The 22,068-nt window shown below is 40.2% G+C and overlaps 1 protein-coding gene across 3 annotated transcripts in view; it reads left to right on the top strand.

Annotated features, from left to right (window-relative positions):
• SHROOM2 (shroom family member 2) overlaps positions 1–22,068 on the top strand; it is a 122,701-nt gene that overhangs the window by 55,300 nt on the left and 45,333 nt on the right. For 2 of the 3 annotated variants that reach the window (XM_025146614.3, XM_004938410.5), the window contains exon 3: positions 18,270–18,401. In XM_025146614.3, coding sequence (XP_025002382.2) covers positions 18,270–18,401 — 132 coding nt within the window. Of the gene's footprint in view, positions 1–18,269; positions 18,402–18,598; positions 18,604–22,068 lie in introns of those variants that run through there. The other variant, XM_046909433.1, reaches the window with a different exon arrangement.

The raw sequence follows: 22,068 nt of genomic DNA, 5'->3' as shown, positions 1-22,068 counted from the left end.
TGAAGCATTTTAGATATTTCCAGATGATAAAGGCTTACTAAAAAAATACTATTATGTTCTGGAGGAGTTCTGGTAAATCATGGCAAAAACTGAGGTAAAAGAATGGCTTCAGGAATTCAATGCTATCTAGACATCAAAAGGTAGCAGAATATACACAAAATAATGACAAAAATATTTATGTAATATATATGATATAATATAAATCCCATAATCAACATTTTTGTCTCATCTCAGGCATCCAGATGTGCCTGTCTAGTTCCCCAAGGCAGAGTTAGGAGAAACCGTTCCAGAATATGAAAGCTTTATCCTGGTAGTCTATTGTGAATTTACCAGGCAGGAAGATTGATGATTTCTTACCTCAAACAGCTTAATACCTCATTGTCAGCAGTGCATGTCTTACTTAGAAATGGAATTGCTGTTCCATCCTGCTCAAGCCTGTACAGTTGGGCTGAGGTACAAAAAAGACTGAAGGAAACTGTGGTGGTTAAATCCTGATTTGCCCAAGTTAATGACTGAACTCCCATTATTTGTAAAGGCAGTAAGATTTGATAATGTTTTTGTGTTTATTTGTTCTCACAGTTTGAAGCAGAGGATTTACATATCTCTTCAGATTCTTTTTATGTTAAATGCAACTTCCTAGGTCGTGGGAAAGACAAAAAGCTACTCTGCTTTGCTGCAACAAGATAATTCTGCTTCCAGCCTGGCTTCTTTCCCCCATTTTCAGCTGTGATGGCTGACAGACCAGGGTTCCGACCAATTCACTACTGGACACGTGCAGAGGAGAAAGAAAAGAGCAGTGCTGCATGTAGTCTTCTTGTGGTCAGTTGTGTTAGTCTTTGTGCGAGTTTAGGAGGTGTGAATATGTGTTTAAGGTAGGATAAGAGTCTCCGTTGAAATGTTAGGGTTTGAGACAGATGTCTGTATCATAGAATGTGTCACTAACTTTTCTGTCAAAATACTGGTTCAATTTGTCATTTAGAGACATCTCAGTAGTAATAGACTAATTTTATTACTCCTTCACTTTCTTTGCATCCCCCTCACTACCACCAGAAGTCCATAAGCTAAGAACAGTTTTATTTTATTTTCATGTTCTCAAATGTTAGGTCACTTTTTTTAGGGAAACTTTTTGTAAGTCATTTCCTTCTATGATAAGATAGTAGGACATGAAAATATGAAAACAGGAACTCTTGCTTTTCATGGAAAAAAATGCTGCCATTCCATTTGCTGCTTCCAGAAACGTAAGCTGACTTTTTTTTTGTTTCTCTGTGTGGTTACAGTTTATCAGTGCTTTTCTTGGGAAGGCAGCTAAGAAGGGAGTACAAGATATCCAGCTAGTCAGGGCATGGAGACCAAAAAAGCAAAACCACAGACACAGTTTTGATGTTTTAGCTCATTGCTCTGAGTTTTAGTGAGATAGAAATGTTCAGAGAAAACATACGGTGATATCAGAAAAGGGCCTGTTAATTGCAGGAGTCACAGTTTAAGTGAGCCATTTTAAAGGTGCATAACATGAAAAAACTGCTGAGTAATCTCCCTTTGAAAACAAAGAGAAAGAGCAATGAATGTGTCTCAAAGTCAGCATTCAAGAGCCGAGACACCTAGAATCTCTCTTGGCTTCTGAAGATTGTCCCTATAGTAGTTAAACGTCTGAGAACTTAAATGTGCAAATATGACTGCCTGGCCACAACAAAAGAGTTATTTTTATTTTCTGAATAGGTAGAAGTCCTTAGTTCTCCCCATGATTTAATTCTTTGCTATTAGCGCTCTCTTGTGGTTGTTTTCATTAAACAATTTAAAAGGCATTTTACCAATAAACGTATTGAGTTAGAGATTTCTTCCTTAGATTATGATCTCTTTTGGATAAGAGTTCCTAAATTAAATAGGGTAATGTATATTTTAGTGATGCAGGAAGGTCAGTCTAGAGAAAAGCATCCATAACGTGCTTCCCAAGAGATCTCAGAGGGGGAGCATGCCTACTGCCTGTTCAGATTTTAAACTTTTTTGTCTTTATATTTCTAGTGGCAAGCTATATCCCTGAGGAAAGGTGGCCAAGAGGTCAGTGGGAAGTGAAGTTCATATTGGCAGCCACGGTCAGACAGTAGAGGGACTGGAATTGCCACCCTCAGCAACACACTGTAAAGCAGATGCTGCTTCGTCTGTGCCTCTGCTCCCTGTGATAAGCAGATCCCTTGCCATATCTTTGGTTGTTAAAACAAATGAAATACGGATCTGAGAAACCTTTATCAGTAAAACTGGAAAGTGTGTTCCTGGTAAAGATTTTTGAGAATGAATCACAGTTTTCTAGTTCTGGGGATGGAGGTGAAGTTGGAGTTAACTCTTGGCCAGTTCTGTTTTCAAGTTAAAAGGATCTTAATTCTCAGTAAGGAGCTCAAGCTTTCTAGAAGCTCAGATCGTGGCATGCAGGAATTTTCACTGAGCTAGGAATCTTGTTTCCTGTCTTAAGAAAAAGGTAGTTTTTAATGAAAAGTTTAATGTGTCACTGTATCGACTGAATACCATCATGATTATAAATCCAGTGTCAAAACTTTATTGTCATGCCAGAATTAATACCAGGTGTGTGAAGTTGGCTGTAGACTCCATTTCTTTCTACACTGTAATGCAGCAACAACTAAAAGAATGATCCCAGGGTACCTACTTAGCTCTCCTCTCTTGGAGAGGAGCAGGTTCATGACTGAGAAGGCCTTGAGTGAGAGGACGTTTCACCTCAAAATACTGAAAACTCTCAGTTATTCAGCATTTGTCTGAAAAAAAGCCTCTGAAAGCCAAATTAACAATCCTATTAGCCAGCTATGTTGAGGGGGTGAGGTTTTCCTTTAACATTATGGGGACGCTTGCTTTTTTTCACTTGTCTTTCCTCTTTCTGACATTATAACAATGGCATTCTAATACTATTAACTCTTCAGATAGTGCATTCAATAGTGCTCACAGTATGCAAGTTATTATTCTGCTAGGTTGAGTGAAGATGGACCTCTTGCTGGAAATTCCAGAAACAATCCCTTTTTCCGCATGGTTTTACTTTTCTCTTGCTGCGTAGTCACCAAGTACAGAGTTGTATTTGTCACTGCCTGTCCTTGTGCACATGGTAATAATGATAATGCAGATTTTATACTTTTAGAAACAGTGTTGGAAAAGTGACCCATGAAATGAAAGTCTGTCTCTGGACTGGGTGTGCAAGCGTGTTAGTGTTGCAAGGGATCTTGCTCAGTTACTCTCATTCAGGTAGCTCACAAGAGCAACTCAGTGTAATAGCTTTAACATCTGTGAGAATGTAATACCTTCACCTTTTTTATAATATGCAGTCATTTTTTGATAGAATATTGCAATCTGGCTGAGAAAGTTTTAGCCCTACATCATCTCATTTCCAGCAAGTTCCCACAGTGGAGCTACAGGACAATTTTGCAATTGTGTAATTCTGCCATACGCTGTTCTAACTACATTTCTGACTGAAATGCAAATATTCTTTCATAAAATAAGGTCACTTCTTGTCCTTCTGACCACCTTCTCCTCCTTCCTAAATTTGGGGACATACGGAAGGCAATGGTCCTTCCAGCATTTCATTTGCAACTATGAGCACATTCTCCTGTGACCTGTGGAAAGCATACGTGTTGTGGAAAGCATGCTTGTTTTGCATACTTAGGAAGTGGGTCCAGCAATTGGTTAAGAAGGCTTTGGTGAAGCAAGTTTCATGTGGCAGTCACTCGTACCTTATAGCACAGAACCAATACAAATGCATGGTCCTACATGAACCCAAGGAAAACCTAGTCTGAGTACATTCCAGTGTATAAGAAGAACTTTTCCTCCTGGACTGGTCCTTAAGGACACAGTAGAAATAAACGTATTTTTTAACCTTCCACCAGATAACCTTTGTGCAGCCTCTTACTACATCCTCAGGTATGGTGGTAGTCAGCAACCATAACAAGCTCATACATATAAATCTGGCCACGTACAGGGGAGTAGGAGTGTGAAAATGGAATGAAGTTGCTGTTGTCAAAAGGTGTGAAAATAGACTATCCTTTGGAAGAGTTCCTCAGAATTTTTACAGTGAGTCTCCCTGTGGAATGGGAGGACATAGCTATGACTTTTCTCCATAGGCAGAGATGATTCCCAGTGCCTTTCTACGTACTTAAGTTTTTAATTTCTAGGGATATCTGGCTGCCTCTCCCTTTGGGGCGGTGTTGCTCACTGAGAGGATTGGCTAGCTGGTTTTAACATAAAGAAAGTTTTATAGGAAGAATATGACTTAGATGCTGCTGAAAAGCCATCGGATCTTAAGATGTCCAGATGCTCTGGAGATTTCTTTTAACTTTGCTGCTTGAACTGATTTGTAATGTGCTACATGTCAGTAACTTCTTTACAGTGCAGTGTCCAAGCCTGGACCATTACCTTGCACATTTGCTTCAAAGACTGCAAAAGCAAAGTGGGGGGGAACAGAAAGAAACAGTTTAAATGGTGAAATCTGAACACGTTTTCCAAGTGCCATTTCAATCACCACTGCAGTTTAACAGTGGAAATTGCCCTCCCTTCCTACTCCTCGAGGTGTCCCCTGGTTTGATTTCCCAGTCTTCCTCAGCTTTCCCAGATGAGCAGGGCAGGCAGTGCACACCAGGGCCTATCTGGTAGAGTCCCCGGTGTGACTAACCAAAACTGCTGTGGCCCCTTGGCGTGGAGCGGCAACAAGGCTCCTTCACAAATCTAATTATAGCCTCTAAGCTGACGCAGTGGCATGGATTAGTGCAGGAGGAGGAGGAGAGGAGAACAGTCTTTGTCTGGAGGGCGGCAGGGATCCTGGCTCTGCTCTGCTTTGGCTGGGGGCTGGGGCCCAGGCGCGCACCCATGTGTGCCGTGCAGGCCTGAGGCCTGAGCCCTCCCATGGGGGTGGGAGCTGTACTTGGGGCCTGAGGAGGAGCCGCTGCCTGGGCCAGGGCTGTGGGTAGGTACCAGGGGATAGAACTCTGCTGGGATGGGAGGAATGGAGTTCTCCAGCCCTGCAGCTGGTGATTGAACCTGGAGATTGGAAGTGTTTGGGGTGCACCTCAGTTGGCTTTTTGTAGCTTGTTTGCTGTGCGGAAAGAGGAAAAGCCACGCTGCGTTGTCTTGATTGTGTCTGATTAAAATTTTGCAGTAGGATCACTGAAGCGGAGTAGACAGGTGTGGAAGAGGACAGGTAACTCTGAGAGGAGCATTTTCTTGCCTCTTTGCATGTTTGCCTCCTGTTTCTGACAGATCCAGCGTCTCTGTGCTCCCTGTCACTGAGCAGAACCACTCGTCACGCAGTGAGGCCACACACTGAGGCTGGTTCGTGGCTGCTACTTTAGAAACTAAGGGGTCTGCAGCCCATCTTCTTGGACTGCTTTCTTCATTCTGGTGTGCAAGTGCTGATCATTAGGACAAGCAGAGTAGCAGTTAATCTGTTGCCTGAAGTGTTAAGGCTAGAGAGTTGTTCAGTCTTTAGCTGTTACTGATGTGGAAAGGAAATCCAATGGAAAAATACTTCTGCAGTTCTGGGGAAGAGAGCTGTTAAATGATAAATTTGGCAGAGGGGGATTTTGTTGTTGCTGCAAGGACTGTCACTGCTTCCTGCTCTTCAAGAACATATGCTGTGAAGGTGGGGTGCCAGAGCAGGGGCTCAGGGTGTGTTTCTGTCTCTATCTGCTTAGTGGTGACCAGACAGCTCCATTAGAAAAATCGTTAATCTCGTGAGGCTAATGGAGCTGCCCTCCAGCGTGAATTGCTCAGGCAGGAACTGCCCATTGCATTTGTGGGGAATGATCACAGCAGAGTTAGGGTCAACTTGTGTGGGTTCTTGTTGTTTTATAATGAGGCATGATAACGTGTGGTAGAGATTGGCACGTAAAAACACATAGCACATTTCTGCTAACCCCACTGAACTTCAACTGAAGCTATAACATATTGAACTTTCTTTAATCACTTGGAGAAGATATGTGGTATTCAGTGTGACTCCTTCTTCAGCGAATGTTGTCGTGTATCAAAGACATCTTTTCTGTTCTGTGAGGCTGCTTAAAGCTCAATTGGGCAAGTTTATAATGCCTTTGCACCATTATTACAACCTAGTTTTGTTTTCCTGCAGAAGAAGGGTAAATCAAGTATAAAAAATGCAATCAGCTGAGAAGTCACAGAAAAAGGCATACTCGCCACTCTGGATTTGAAAATGGTGATGTAGTTACGACTTGCAAAGTGGATACAGTATCGTTATTGATTGTGAGATTTTCCACAAATACCTTGCATCAGCATCTGTACCCTGGTTTGAGCAGAAGTGTGCGGATGAATTCAGTTAGTAAACTACGCAGTCACGTAAAGGGATGATGATAACCCTTGTTGCTGCTTCTTAATACAGTTTTTAGCAGTAGGAGTAATTACAAATATTAGTTACAGCTTTTTTTTTTCTATATTTCATCATCCACTGTAACCAATCTGGTCCTGGAAAATCGTGAATGTGGGTTCTAATTTGGTCTCTTTGTACTCAACAGATGTTTTAACTGCAGGTTTTTTAGTTTTATTTTTGCCAGTCTGACTCTCTTGTAAAACTTAGTGGTAGTTAGGGTGACTAAAGATTGTGATTTTAAGGGGTAGTGTGAGGTGGGATAGAAGAGGAGTAATATATTGAAGACTTGTGTTGTTATTGTAGTGAGATGATTCTGTTTCCAGGCTTGCTTGGAAAACGGCTTTTATTTTGCTGTGAAGTTACTTAACTCAGCTTTCAAGTCTAATGATCCTAAATTGGGTGCATATCTTGGCACATTCTTTTTCTGCAAAATAAGCCTCAAAGTCTGCAAGAATGTTATCCTCTAAACAATATCAGCCCTACTCCAGGAATCTCAGAAATCTGAGTTTTCTGATAACTTTCAAACTTCCAGTTCTAATGGGTTTTAAATGTTTTAAGGTTTCTATATGTCTGTTCAGTATAAGGCTTGTCTGTACTCCTCAGGCATCCAAATCATGGGAAACAGCATTGTCGTTAATAGATTAAGTAGGATTTGAGGGTTTTGATCAGCGTAAATTTACTGATGTCTTGAGTGTTTGTACTCAGACTGGTTCCTCACCCAGGCCAGCAGCTCAGACTGGCAACTTGTCTGCAACCACCATTGCTGTCCTGGGGCAGTGCATAGTAAGTTGGCTGTAGCGGATGATGATTTGGCAGAAGTATTGCCAGATGGATGCTTTATTTACTCATATTTACTGCATTCCCTTTTTGTGAAGTGTTGGTCATAGCTGGTGCCTGAATTTTTTGAATGGCATCAAGTTTCTGAGTGGAGAAATCAAGCGCTCTGTTTTCAGGATTCAGGATACTACTCTGTTTGTGTGTGTGACAGAGGGAGGAAGTTTTGGATGGGTGGACACATGGAGAATTCTGTGATCCTGTAAGAACAGCACTGTGTGCAGGATAGCAAAGGGATCCATCTTCTTCAAGCACAGCTGCTGGATCTTTCTTCACCACAGCTATAGTAGGAAGAGCCCTACTATCTGTCCCTTTGTCTGGACAACCCAGATACTCATCCAAAAAAAAAATGATGTGAGAAAAAAGGAGTCATTCTTACCCATTCTTACTTCTGTGGCCATCAGCTGGATCTTAGTCTTGCCTAACCATCACGTTCTTACCTTCACTGTCCTGTAGCAGGGAGGGCTGAAGCTGAAGCCCAGCTCTGTTCCTGACAGATTGAAGTTGCAAGAGATGAAGCGGGATGTTGAACAGCCTTAGCAGAAGTGCCGGTTGCTTTCAGCCCATTCCCTGCAGCCACTCTCTGCCCTCAGGGATGGAAGAGGTGTCCCTACCTTCCTCAGACAGAGCTGCTCTACTTCAGTTAAGAGTGTCTACACAAAATGTTGAAGAAACTGGGCCCAGGTTAATATGCGCATAGGCAGGAGGAGCTGGTAGTTCAAGAAGCTACAGTAATAGACCTGTCTTTTGCCAATGGAGAAATCATAAATGTTTAAGTGTTTCAAATTGTCCTGCTTCTTGTTATAATGCTGCTATGGCTGCAGTTATCCATTGGAGACAAAAAGAGAATATAACTTGGAATTGAACAATTAGCTTCTCCACCTGAAATCTGAGCTACACCTGGGAGATAAGGAAGTAGAGATTAACCCAAGCGGTTGTGCAACTATAACTATCTTATGCCTCAGGTTTCCAACATGTTAGGGCAGCTGAGACTGCATGCCCAAATTTATGAGCTATCTAATCTGCCAAGACTTAGGTCTAATGTGTGTTTTAATCTGAAAATAGTTATTATGACAGTAAAAATCCCTTTTGAAAAGTAGTGCCATATATTTCTTAGTGATTTACAGTTACATAGCTATCTCCAAATACCATATCCAATGGAAGTACTATAAAAGTTTATTATCTGTAGTCTAGAAGGAGTCCTACAGAAGTGGTTTTCCTATGTGTGTTTTCTTCTTCTCTAGTACAGCAGTTTTTTCCTTTAAAATCTCTGTTGCCCTTCTGAGACCAAGATGCCTTGAGGGACACTTTCTGCAGAAAAAAACCCCAAACTTATTCAGTTATTTATTAATGTGAGGTATATTGTAATTTTTTCAACCGTGTTGCACTCATCCTTTGTCTCAGTTGTGGCTGAGCTGGATTAAATGGGTCTCGGGTGTTGTGTGGTGTGGTCAAAATTTATTTGGAAGATCATTTGAGAAGCTTGGTTGTTGTGAGAATAAACTTGGGCACAAATATGGGATAGTTAACAAAGCTCTCAAACAGATGAGCAAAAAGACTTCAAGTGCAGCCTCTTGAGTTACTTTTAATTTTTATTCCAATGACTTCTCTGACTTGAAGGACCATATCATTGCTAATAGAGATCTGTGTTATTGTTTCAAATATTTGTTTCATTAAATACCATTCCTCCAACATGTCTGGTTGAGCCATTCCTTTTTGTGAACAATTTTACCACACCAAATGCAGCTGAGGTTTCATCACTCTCTGTGTTTCTAAACCACCACTGCATGTGTGTTTTCCACAGAGGTTTAGAAAAAGCTTTCAGGTAGAGAGGTCCTAGGTTAGGCCACAAGCCTGTCATTCTGTATAAATTCCGTTGCTGATCTTTTGGCTGGTATTACTTTTGATATTCCTTTTATTAGTTCTTGCTGAACCAAAGTCATTTATTTCATTGTATTTGGGAGGAAAAGATGTGAAACTTGAGGAGGTGTCAGAATAGCTGTGAAAAGCCAGAATTTTTCTATTGCTCTGACTGATGTAGTTGGAGAATTGAGTTACAGTACTAATAAGGAAGTATAAGAAATGGGAAACAGAGCTGTGTTCATTCCTTGGTGTGGCACTGTGGGTCTTGCAATGTCACTACAGCTTCAGACAGATAAGAGGAGTTACTTATTCCTTGAAGAAAACAGAAGCTGTTAGTGACCAATTTGCACCAGTTCCAGATTAGGAATAAGTGGCATGGGGTTACTAGTGCCGCACTGACACAGTGTGTCAGTATAGCTTCTAAGCTTCAGAAGAATGTACCATCCAGCTTCCCAGCATGGAGAATCGGGAAAATTTGAGCACAAGTTAAAATATTTGACAAGACATTTAAAAATGAATTATTGCCATCCACTACCTTCAAGTTTTCAAACTGCCTAGCAAGTATGGAGACACAGTTTCAGAGCAAGATAAAGAATGCCCACCTAAAGAAAACCTTATACTAGGGCTCGTTTTTGTGTATTTTGGAAATAATTCTGTATTTTGGAAATACAGAATTATTGTATGGTGAAGCCAGCTTGATTTTATGAAGATCATTATGGTGATTTTGAAATTTATAGGCTGGAGAAGGCTCACCTGGCAACTTAGGCTTTGTTGGAGTGAATGGGGTGAGGTGAACTGGATCAGAGAGAACTATGAGAAATCAGGGATTTCTTTCTGAGGAGAGCATTTTGTCTGATGATCTTGTCTGTATATGTCTGAAATGTCATGTGGATTTTGATGGAACGAAACATGTTTCTGTTGATACTTACTTGTAAATTCATAAACAGTAGAACAACCTACTGGGTGTTGGAGATTAGGAATAAATCTGTTGTTCTCTCACCTTCCCTTAAAGTGGACAATGCTGTACACTACTGTGAGATGTTAGGGTGGGCAGCCCACCTTCTCGATTCACAAAGGTATTGTTGAATCAGAAAAAAAATAATGGGTGTATGTGTCATCACCTTGTTCTGCAATGTGTGTTTCCTTCCAAGGCTCTATAAACAAGGGTTAGTGAGCTGGAGACCAGGTGCAGTGGATGCAGAAGGTGAAGAACCTCAGAGGTTTCTGTACCACTGTGGTCAGTGGGGAGAAGACCATGAGGAACAAGGAAGCTGGTTCTCTCCAGGACTGGTGGGAGATGGGGCAGAGGGGAGGAGCGGGCAAAGATGGCGTCACTGGAGACCAATGGGCTTGATGCCAGGGCCTTATAAAGAGGGACTGTTTGACAGTAGGTTAAGGATCTTAAACAACAGAAGTTTAAAAAAAAAAAAAGACAGTATTTTCTTCCTTTCCCTTCCTTTCATCCTTCCAAGCTTGCTCATTTCTTCAGAAAATAAGATTTGCCAAATTTGTACATAGTACAATTGTTTGCACTCTTAAACATTTATTTTCCTATTTCCAAAGGAAGAGGGTACATTTGTGCACACTCTCTTCCTCATCCACTGGCTGAAAATTTATGGAGTTACCCTCAGTCCATCTTGTGTGTACACAATACATATGCCTTAAATGTCTCTGCCGTGACCCGAAAAAAACATCATTTCCAGTAAGCTGCTTACCTAACTAGATGCTACGTTGCTGAGGAATGTGCTGATGAATCCATAGCAGTGAGGCTTCTCAAGGGTGAGGACAGATTACTGCTGGGCCAGTTCTGATTTTCAGCTGAGTTTTCTCTTCCCGTTTAAACGTGGCATCAATTCACTTGTTCTACCATGGCTCCTCTGATTGCAAGTATTGTTGCTGATTTAGCATTCTTGTGAGTGAAAGAGGCAGATTCTGGACTTCTTGTGTTTTATTTAATCATGCATACATCAGTCAGTCAACACACACACATCCACACATGGTGTGTGGGTTAGAGTTTTTTATGCATAGTGTTGATTATTCCTAGCTTGTATATAATATGGTATTTCTGCATGCAGATGCATGGAAATTTCATAGTTGCTGGAACATTCTGATCTGAAGCCTAAGGTGAATTCACCCCTGCAAATTGTCCTTCACCAAATAAATTGTGAAAGCATTATAAAGATAAACCATTAATTAATTCTTAACTGAGGTCTTCAATCTAGTATAATTAAGTAGACCGACAGACTGAATTTACTGCATCTTCAGTATCGTAGTCATGGAATCACAAAGGTTGGAAAAGACCTCTAAGATCACCTAGTCCAACCACCAACCCATCCCCACCATACCCACTAACCATGTCGCTTAGTGCTACATCCACACGTTTCTTGAACATCTCCAGGGGTGATGACTCCACCACTTCCCTGGGGAACCTGTTCCAATGCCTCATCAGTCTTTCTGAAAAGAGGTATTTCCTAATATCCAACCTAAACCTCCCTTGGCACAACTTAAAAAAAAAGGCATAAATGCAAACTCAGAACCAAGGACTGGAACCCAAGTCATTCAGTCCGCAAGAGCAGTGCTGGATGAGTTCTCTAGCTGCTGGGCTAAACCATCTCCCTAATAATTTTTGCCAGCTCCTAGACATATTTTTACTGAGTTATTAAGTGACTGCAGTGCCATCGTCCATAATTGCAGCTTTCCATCGACCCCACAAGTAGATTTGCAAAACAAGCCTGTATGACTGCCAGAAAGAAGACAGGCTATGCATTTGGAGGGGTAGGGACAGCTCACTGCAACTAAACCTGGGCAGGAGAACCCTGGGCAGGGCTGTGAGTTGGAGAGAGGAAAGGAAGCAAAGGCTGAGGCAGGCGCACGTGGCAGCAGGCCAGGGCCATCTCTGCTGCCTCCATGTGAAGAGGTGCCCTCCCTCCCTCCATGCCCTCCCTATGTGAGAGATGAGGGTATGAAAGTGGCCTGTGAGGAGCTCCTGTAGTGCAGGGATCAGGAGCTGGGTAGGCTGCTCTTAAATAAGTCTTATTCATTACTTCATGGTTATTGAGTTGTTAACAGCTTGCTTAATTAAGATGCAATCTTCTCTAATAATAGTATGTTTTCAGTATGTGTGAACCAGGAAGGATAATAGCTTAGTATTTGGTAAGATAGAAGGATTCACGGAGCCTAACTTTCTTTAGTTTTTTGCTCTCATCAAAACCACTTTGACTTTAAAAAGTGTTGAGCACATCAATTAGGTGAAAGTGAAAATTCTTTATTTTTGATTCCTACTCATGGGTTTCTGTGTTGCATGAGATTCCTAGCTGCTTGCTCTCCCAGTTGATCACCTACTGCAGTTTGTGTGTTAAAAGCACAGTGTTGGATATTGGGATCAGCCTGTGGCTAATCCAGCTGTCAAAAGACAAGGGCATGTGTGCGGCAGGGCTCAGCTGTCTGTGGTCAGAGGAGAGTTTTCTCATATACCAGACTGATAAGTTTTCATCATTGATTCATCCCATTCCAATGAAATCTGTCACAGGGGATTTTCCTGAAAGAATTAAAAAAAAAATGCTAATATTCCAGCAGAGTATGCTGTAACAAGCAGATGGGTTATGTGCTGCTGCTAATGGAGGAAAGCAGTCTTTAAATGAAAACCCCTAGTATGATTTTGAGTGTTTCCAATAGTAATTTGGATTCATGCATGTCATCTCAGTGCAGAGCTAGTAATGTAACATTAAAATTGAGATTATTATCTTAGGTTATTATATATCTTATATAATATCTCATAATAATACATTATTAATATATAACATATAATATAATATATTACTACTAATAGTATCTTATATTACTATATTATTATATATATATATTTTTAATGTTAAGAGAGTTGTCTTTTACATCACTTTTTAATGCTATCTTGCTGGCAGAATAGATTAGCTTTTTAAATCTCACTTTAGCAGCACTTGGTCAGTTATGATCTCAAAGCATTTGCACTTAGTTATTGTGAAACACCTAATATTAATGCTTTCAACAGATTTGGTCCTAAATAAAGTCTCATTCAGGCTTTCTCTGTGTATGGGGAGTACATGTGAAAGAGAAGTACTCTTGGTTGGTTTTTTTTTTGAAGCTTAGAAGAAAGCTGTAGTTCCAAAAGGCATTGCCTTAGAATACATAGCAAGTCGATATTTACCGTGAGTTTTTCAGGTATATTTTTCACCATGAAGAAGCATTTTGCACATTTTCAGTTCAATCTCTGTGTGAGGGTGTGATCTGTGTGCCTTAGCTAGGAAGATGCACTGTTTTTTGCTTTTGAGAGGGGATTTAGGCAGTCCCTGGTATGGCTCACCCAAACAAAGCCTAAGCTTACCATTCTTCTTTGAAAGGGACATTTAAAATTCTCCTGTGTGGATGATGTGAACACTGACATGTAGCGTGGTAGGGAAAAAAAAAGACAAAAACATTGAAATTGCTGATGTCTAGTCTCAGGACAGCAGGGATGTAGGATATCCAAGATTTGAATCTGAGTGAAAGACAGTGGGCAGCCTTACAGAAGGAGAGCAAAGGGAATCAGCTGTAGCAGGCAAGCAGGGAGACAAATTCAGAAGTTGAATGTGGTTCAGGTTTAGCAGGGACAAACTTTGTTGGGAAGGCCAAAACCAGGTATTAGAAGTACAAAGCCATCAACCTGGACAGAGAAGTCATGGTACACTGCAAAGCCTAGAAAGTGGCTTTGCACATATGACAGAGGAAAGGAGAGTGAGGAATAAGCTTATTTGCATTAACTGTATTGCTCATGAATGACAGACAGTGATACATTTGCTTCAGAAGATTTATGACAGGAGTTCTTTAACTGTGTGTGTCCAGGTGTGTAAAGACAGGTTTTATTTCCTGGTGCAGCTGATAGAGACGAGCAGTGTAAAGCATTGCATTCACATATACTGGCATACAATGCCTATTTTTGGTTTCACTGGACATAGGGAGTCCTAATTACAAGGGATTATCACTGATATGAAGCAGTGGAATGCATTCTGCATTTGGACTTGCAGAATTAAAAAAAAGAAAAAAGCAATCATATGATTTGTTCTGCGTTCACAGAAGAACATTATGTCATTTTCATGTCCTAAGGAAGATTATTGTAGGAAATAAAAGGAAGAAGGAAAATTAAAAGTAAACAAATAGGAGAGCAGAATTTGAGTTGTATCACTTCCAGGAGGATAACAGCCAGATTCCTTCATGGTGAGGGACTGATTTCCTTTCTGCAAGGAGACAACCTTCATGAAAAAATTAAAAATGAATGTATTTGTGTGCATTCTCAAATGAACTGGGAGGAAGTTCAATAAGACCAAGTGCCTGGTCCTGCACTTTGGCTACTACAACCCCATGCAGTGCTACAGGCTTAGGACAGTGGCTGGAAGACTGCGTGGAAGAAATGGACCTGGGCGTGTTGGTCAGCTAAACAAAAGCCAGCAGTGTGCCCAGGTGGCTAGGAAGGTCGATGGCATCCTGGCTTGTAACAGAAATAGTGCAGCCAGCAGGGGCAAGGAAGTGATCATCCCCATGTACTCAGCACTGGAGAGGCCACGCCTTGAATACTGTGTTCAGTTTTGGGCCCCTCAGTACAAGAAAGACATCGAGGCCCTGAAGCGCGTTTGGGGAAGGACAGCGAAGCTGTGAGGGGTCTGGAGCACGAGTCTTACGGGGAGCAGCTTGAAATAGCTGGGATTGTTCAGTCTGGAGAAGAGGAGGCTCAGGGGAGACCTTATAGCTCTCTATTACTACCTAAAAGGAGGTTGTGGCGAGGTGGGGGTTGATCTCTTCTCCCACACAACTAGAGGTAGGTGAGAGGGAATGGCCTCAAATTGCACCAGGTGAGATTCAGATTGAAAGTTAGGAAAAATTTCTTATCTGAAAGAGAGGCCAGGCACTGGAATGGGCTGCCCAGGGAGGTGATGGATTCACCATCCCTAGAGGTGTTCAAGAAATGTTTAGTGGGGAAATACTGGTGATAGGTGGACAGTTGAACTGGATGATCTTAGATGTCTTTTCCAACCTTGGTGATTCCATGATTCTATGAACTGAAAATAAAAATTATCTGAATTCTTAAATCTTTACTTAATCAAATCTTTTCTGACTTTCGTTATTTTTCCCACACTTGCCTGGTTTGATTAGGTTTTCATTGTTGGTCAGAGAAGCTTATTTTTTTCTCTCTTTCTCTCTCTTTTCTTTGTTCTCATATCAAATCAGTATTGCTACTGTATCTAAGCCACTAAGCTCTGTACCCTGTGAAATTCAGAATGTTTTAATGACTTCCAAACAGTAGCTGTAAAAGGACAGATTTATTCTGAAGAACAATAAAGGAAAGGTAGGTTTATTGCTTAAATATTTGCTCACCACATGTCATCAATACAACTGTAACACACTGCCTATAACTGATAGAAATTGATTTTCCCTCTGTATCGTATCTTCGCTACTTATTGATGTTTTCCTTCCAGCAGTTTTTGCAGATGTATTGGTAGAAAGACAATCTCAGTGAGACACTTTTATTAATGTTTCCATTTATGCTATGCGGTTTCTGCATTCAGGTTCAGATGATCTCATTCTGTCACTCAGAATTAACACAGAAACGTTATATTAGAATATAAATGCTGTGCTTCCAGCTTCTTCAGTTGCCTGCAAAATATTCTGTTTTTCAGGCTTTTAGTCTTTTATTTCCAGTTCCCCTACTCATTTATGCTGAGGTTTGGAATCTGTATTCAAGTATTGCTCTGTTTATTGTTAGAAAAATAGTTTCTTGAAGTGCAGGAAATACTAAATGTAATTAAATGATGTGAGTCCAACAGAAGGCAGTGTTTATTATGCTTAGTAAATTAGGTTTTAGTCATGTTGCAGGCTTCATCAAAAGCAGGTGTCTAGTTGATTCCACCCTGCAGGTATCCCATGAGTATTTTTAGACCGTTCATGCAAAAATAAACATGATGATGTCCAAAAAAAAAAAAAAAAAAAAAAAAAATACCCTCAAAATTATACTTGTCCACTGATACCAAAATGAAGCAGATCTTAATAGTTCTTGTACACTTGACTTGCTTCACATCACAACTCAGTCCAGTCTGTTCCTCCCTTGCTTGGCTGCTCAGGAAGATGAAAGTGGTGGTGGATATTGTAGCACAGGAAATGCCATCTGAAAATGATGTTAATGAGGCGAGAAATTATCTTATGAAGATATTGAGAAGTTCCATGAGGTACAGTATTGACTTCACAAGTGCATCCCTTTTGTTCCTTCCCACTGACTGAATTCCTCCTACCGTATGCCAAATCCATAGCAAACCATTGCAGAAGTCCTCCTTTCCTAACCTTGGTCTCCTCACGATCCAAACGTTGCTTGTGTTGTGCTAGTTTTCTAGTCTTGTGTTTCCTTTGTTCACAGTGCTAAAGTAATTGTCTCATAACAAGCTTTTTTGCTGAATTGATGCCTGAAAGTTATATTGAACTTTCCTAAATGTTCATTTGCAGTTTGCCTAGCTGATACCAATAACGTTAGAGTAAGCGGTGGAGAGGAAACCCTTCAATGCTCTGTGCAGCTGAACGATGGAATATTCCTTCCCCATACCTGAGTATAAACTTGGGGTGCTTGGAATATGTAAGGACTGTCTGGAGCTGAGCACTGTGTGGCTGAAGTGAAGAATTTTCACTTGTTTTCACAGAGAGTATTTTGTCTTCTCCATTCACTTTCTTAATTTCATATCCTACCAAGGAGGAACATATTGATGCTCTGCTCAGCTGTTTTCTCTTTTGTCATGTGCGGAAGAGTAGGCTTTTGTTTACGGAAACAATTACTTCTTTTTTTAGCAACAGTAATGATGCCACACTTCTTAGTGAAATTACAGCTTCCCTGTAGTATTATTATTCTCCTTTTATAACCATGCATGCAGAGTTTGGAAAGGCAATTCATCACTGAATTCATCAGATGTTCCTGAATGTACTCCAAAAAGCCATGTGGTCAAATTGGATCTGTTTTGAAGATACTGGGCTTATAATGAGCTTCGGTTTTGTTTTCTAGTGGCTGTCTGATAACCCACATTTGAAAAAGAGAGATGAATAAAAAAACGTAGAACTGCCTTTAGAGTGTAAATGGAGAGTTGGGAACACTTTCTGTGCTTTGTGAATGATTTTGTAACTTAGATAAATTACTGTTTAAAAAACCACAATTACATAAGTGAAATACATAAGTACATTGAAAAAAAACCCGTAAGAGTTGAGGTCCTATAAGCTTTTGGTTCAGACTGTGACTTCAAAGGATGGGATTTGTCTTGTCTTAAATCTGATCTAAATTTTAGCTTACAGTTTTCCCAGGAAGATCCAAAGGAAAAGACAGAACGAATTATCTTCAGGAGGTTTCTGTTTTATACCCAAGGCAATTGAGAGAGTCTAGACAAACGGCCTGTGCTGGGCATGCATTTGCTGAGACACAAATAGGTGAATCCCATCCAGAAGGCTTATATAACACTGGGGAAGGAGAATGCTTCTTTCATGAGTGTTGAGAGGCATTACAAAGCCCTTGGAGAAGGAAATGAAAGCTCTTAATATTAGTTCCTGACCAGAGGAAAGGGGCAGAGGGGCTTAGAACAGCTTTACAGAAAGGTTTGGAATACGTGCCCTGAGAGCTTACTGTTGGAATTATTAGTTATGTCACCCTTACTGACCTGTATGAAGCAACGTCATTAATCCTTCTTCCCATCTTCCATAAGCACATAGCTATAGAATAACCTTACTGAAGCCCTACTATACTGTTGTCGTGTTCTGAAAGAGTTGTTGAAGTTCGTTATTAGCTTGAGGTGTTAAAGCTCTGTAGATTTTTCAGGTACTCCAAAATTTGTGTTCTTCTGTCTTGGCCACTCAAAGAAAACAAACCAAAACAAAAAGGACAGCCTCTCCTCCATCATAAAAACTGCAATAAAACCCACAGTAGCACAAACCTTGGAGAGTATTGGTATTTCTCTGCCTCAAGCATTTTAAAGGAATGTTGGTTAGCTTTTCAAAACTGGCATGCATGTAGAACATCACCTAGTTCATTGTCACTTGAAGTTATTGTATTTCTATGCTGTCTATGCGACTACTGCCCTGATAGTTTCATTTTTTTTTTTAATGTTTTATTGCTTTGTGTCACCTTGCTGAACTGTTTGCATTAAACTCATACACTCTTCCTCTCTGTTTTCAGAAGAAATGACCTAGCCTGCAGGCCTCACTCCTGGCATGCAACCAAGTTTACAGAAAGTCAGCCTGAGACAGCCACGTCACACCTTCCTTCATCCAATGCCTGCACTTCCTGGCACTCACGGTATCATGCAAGGTGAGACTCTGCTGAAGTTACGTGCATTAAGCTCCCATGGAAAGGCATGATTAGTGTGGGTCATGTTGAGTGCTTTTTAAACCCCAAACGCAGTATTGCATTTTACTTTATTATTTCCTGTCCTCTCAATGCTTGAAGAAGGAGCCCTGGAAGCTTTACACATGGATATTTTCAGAAACAATATGTGATAAGTGACTGAAAGGTAAGAAACTAGTTTTTAAGGCAGTCAAAAAAGTTGTGTTTGTAGCTCTGCATTTCATTTCCATGTGCAGTGCAAAGTCCTAAACATTTGTAAGCAAAAAGAAACCATCAAAATTAACGTACTTGAAATGAAATAGCAAGGGAAGGACAAATAGAAAAATACTGTCATAGAATACTAGAAAGCCTTTTCCTAAAGGGAGGGTACAGAGTATTTTCCTGTTAGACTTTAGAGTATTACTGGTTTTATTAGTTAAATTATCTTTCTGTAATCTGATCATTCCTATGGCTGTTCTTGCTTGTGGAGAGAGATAAACACTGAAAGTTGTTGCGGCTATTGTTTAAAGCACCTTAATATTTGTTAGGTCGCATTCAACGCTATGGAAGAAAGGCTGTCACTTGGGCAGTTCTAGTTGTGAAATTTGAAATAATGCCTGCTTGCATATAGTTGCAGGCTCTTGTATGATTTCTGCTTGTAGGTAACATTCCTAAGTATTTTCACAAGGACTTTTTTGTTTGTTTTGTTGCTTTTTTCTTCAGTCTGTTCACAATTGAGCCATAGTTAGGCTGGGCATTAAAGGAAATCAGTCTTACAGTCTCTACATGGAAAGGAGGCTTGTGTTTTCTCTACTTATTAATTGTATATTCTCTTTAAAACAGAATGGAAGAAATTCATAATTTAAGATTATATTTTATGCCATTATTAAAATCTTTTTTTCATTGTTTGATTTCTTTTGAAGTTCCCTGATGTTTTAAAAATAACTTGCTATCTGCCATTGCATAACATGCGAAAGTGAACATTTAGAAGGAAATAGTTTTCAAAATGCATTTCATAACACTTCATGAGCAGAATTGTTAGCACATAATGTATTACTCCAATCCTTGATTATAATTGCTTCTGTTTTACATTTATTTGTAGAGTTTGTATTTAAGGTTTCTGTAAATAGGCTGAATTAGAGTTATACATTTGTAGATAGTAAGATTTCTTGTACAGGAAACAAAATTCAGAAGTTCCCCAAATCCTTCCAGTTCTGAGTTGCAATGCTAACTTAAGAATATTTCTGCTTTCAGCCTACTGAATCTCTTGACTGAGGTGTAAATTGATACACGCTTCATGTGTTTCTTTATGGTTGTCCTTGTACCTTGTGAAAGTAACGTACTACGAGACACACCTCTGAAAGTGTGATTTGACAGGAGCTGGCAATATTTAAAGTATCTGTTTTTCATTTGGTTTCCATGCAGTTTGCAGCATGTTTCAGCCTAAAGGAAAAGGGGAAGGGGACTGCTGCAATTCTTTCCTCCTACATATGAAAAATATCAGCAACCTCTGATAGACAAAACTTTTAATAAGAAGGGCAAATTCTGTTCTCTCAGATGCTACTAGAAGAGTTTGAGCACAGTCTTAATACCAGGGTTTCCAGGGTGTTGCTGTTTCTGAACCTATCAATCACCCGTGCTGCCCACTTGAAAGCCTGGCTGTTGAAAGATGATTTACTTTGGAGATTTGTCACACCTGGTGTCCAAGACTATTTCCACAACTGAGCTGAATTCACATGGTGGCTCCTGGAATTCTAACAGTCCTGAAGTGCCAGCTAAAGGATTTGGATTTTTTGAGAATCGCAGTTCCAAAGTGGGTTTCCTTGGCCTTGCTAGTCTGAAAAAAAAAAAAAAGAAAAAAGAAAAAAAGAAAAGAAAGAAAGAAAAAGAAAGGCAGAGATTCTTATGGTTGAATTCTGGTTATGAATGGTTATGAATTCTGGAGATTCTTATGCTTCCTTGAGCTAAGCATATGAGACTGATCTTCACAGCCTAAAACCTGTTCTGAATGTAATACCCTGGTTCTCTCTGTGAGTGTGAGAACTAAATCACCTGTAAATCATGGAGAGCTCAACCAAGAGGAGAGATGCCTGTTGTTTTCCAGGCAGGATATATCTGGATTTGAGAGAAGGGAAGGTGCAGCTGATCCAAATAACCCTCTGAAAATTGTCATTGCTAGCGAGGTAGATGCTAGATTAAGGCATGGGTTTATTTGTTTGGTTTTGGTTTGTTTCTTTTTTGGCCTGCTCACTGAACTCGAACTTTTGATAAGGTGCACAAAGCTAGAGAAGGAAAGAGCAGAAGAGACTTGTGTAAATAGGAAAGGGCGTAGTTCTGGAGCCCTCATGTCCACATCCACCATTCTGTGTGTATTTTCTATCATGTGACTTCTGTGCAAAAGCTGTAAATGATCTTGGGAGTGCTGGGCTGAGTGTGGGAGCTTCAAACACTTCAATGGCAGGGCTAGCGACTCAGATCTCATAAGCCTTAATTTCCCACTAAGAAATGCTTTCACAAAGTGGTGTAGACTTTTTTTGTAGCCCATCCTAGCCCACTATGGCTGACAGCATTTTTCTGGGTGTCTCAAGTTGCTAAGAGTTTAGACCCCACATTTTCTTCCCATAGGATATCCTATAAAAGAGGAACTTATAACTGCTTTTTTTTTCATTCTCCCCAGGTGTGTAGCTGAAACCAGTTATCTCCTTTATTTTGTTATGGCCTTAAAAGTGTGAGTGTAAGGCTAGTAAGCTTTGAGAAGCCTGCTTAAACTGAGATTTTGAGGAAAATTAGAGTCATATATGCCTGATCTGTAAGTCCATGTGGCCTGAATGTTGCCTGATTTGCTGAGATGATATCATTTCTGGGAGGACCCAGAAGAAGGAACTCATCCTCAGGTTTGGGATGGGCTTGCTGGCCAAAGTGGACAAAAAAGAAAAATTCATAGATTATTTCTCAGATTTATTTCTCAATCTTCAATAGATACTTTTGTGAATCCACTGGGGAAAAAACAGAAAAACATACAAACAAACAAACAAACAAAAACTAAAATAAGAAATTGAGGGGAGGACAGTCTGGAATGCCACTAGAAGTGGCTCTTGGACTGCCTTTTATGCCAGAATGTGTGGGAGGATTACCTCTCAAGGAAGGAACCATGGGAGGTTGTGCTTTGCAATAACACATCATTAGGAACTTTGCTGTCTTTTCTATGAAGTTTTTATTGCATTTATTAGGTTTCCATTAAGTGTTTTCTAGCAGACCACTGAGCTCTTACACTGATTGTTTCTGCTTCACATTTGAAATCAACAGATCTGTAAACTGGAAATAGAGGCAGAAGTGTCATCTTTATTTCAGTCAGTGCCATGTGTTGTCATAGTGCTGAAAAGTGGGAAGAAAGCTGCAATTCAAAAGCACAGCAATTCATATCTATATCTAGCTTAAGTTCTTCATTAATAACAGAGATCCTAACGACTGAGACACTTTTTACATGTGCTATAGTATCTGTAAAAGTAAGAAGTAAAAGTAGATACTTTTAAGTGTCTAGTGAAATGCTTTGAAATGCTGAAAATGAAAGAACAAATGAAAATACCAGATGAGGTCACTGCTGGGTCATCTTGTCAAAAACTTGCTTTTAGAAAACAAATGCAAAGTATGC

This window comes from Gallus gallus, chromosome 1 (assembly GCF_016699485.2).
Source record: "Gallus gallus isolate bGalGal1 chromosome 1, bGalGal1.mat.broiler.GRCg7b, whole genome shotgun sequence".
Taxonomy (NCBI): Eukaryota; Metazoa; Chordata; class Aves; order Galliformes; family Phasianidae; genus Gallus; species Gallus gallus.
This window is presented reverse-complemented; position numbering and strand designations above follow the sequence as displayed.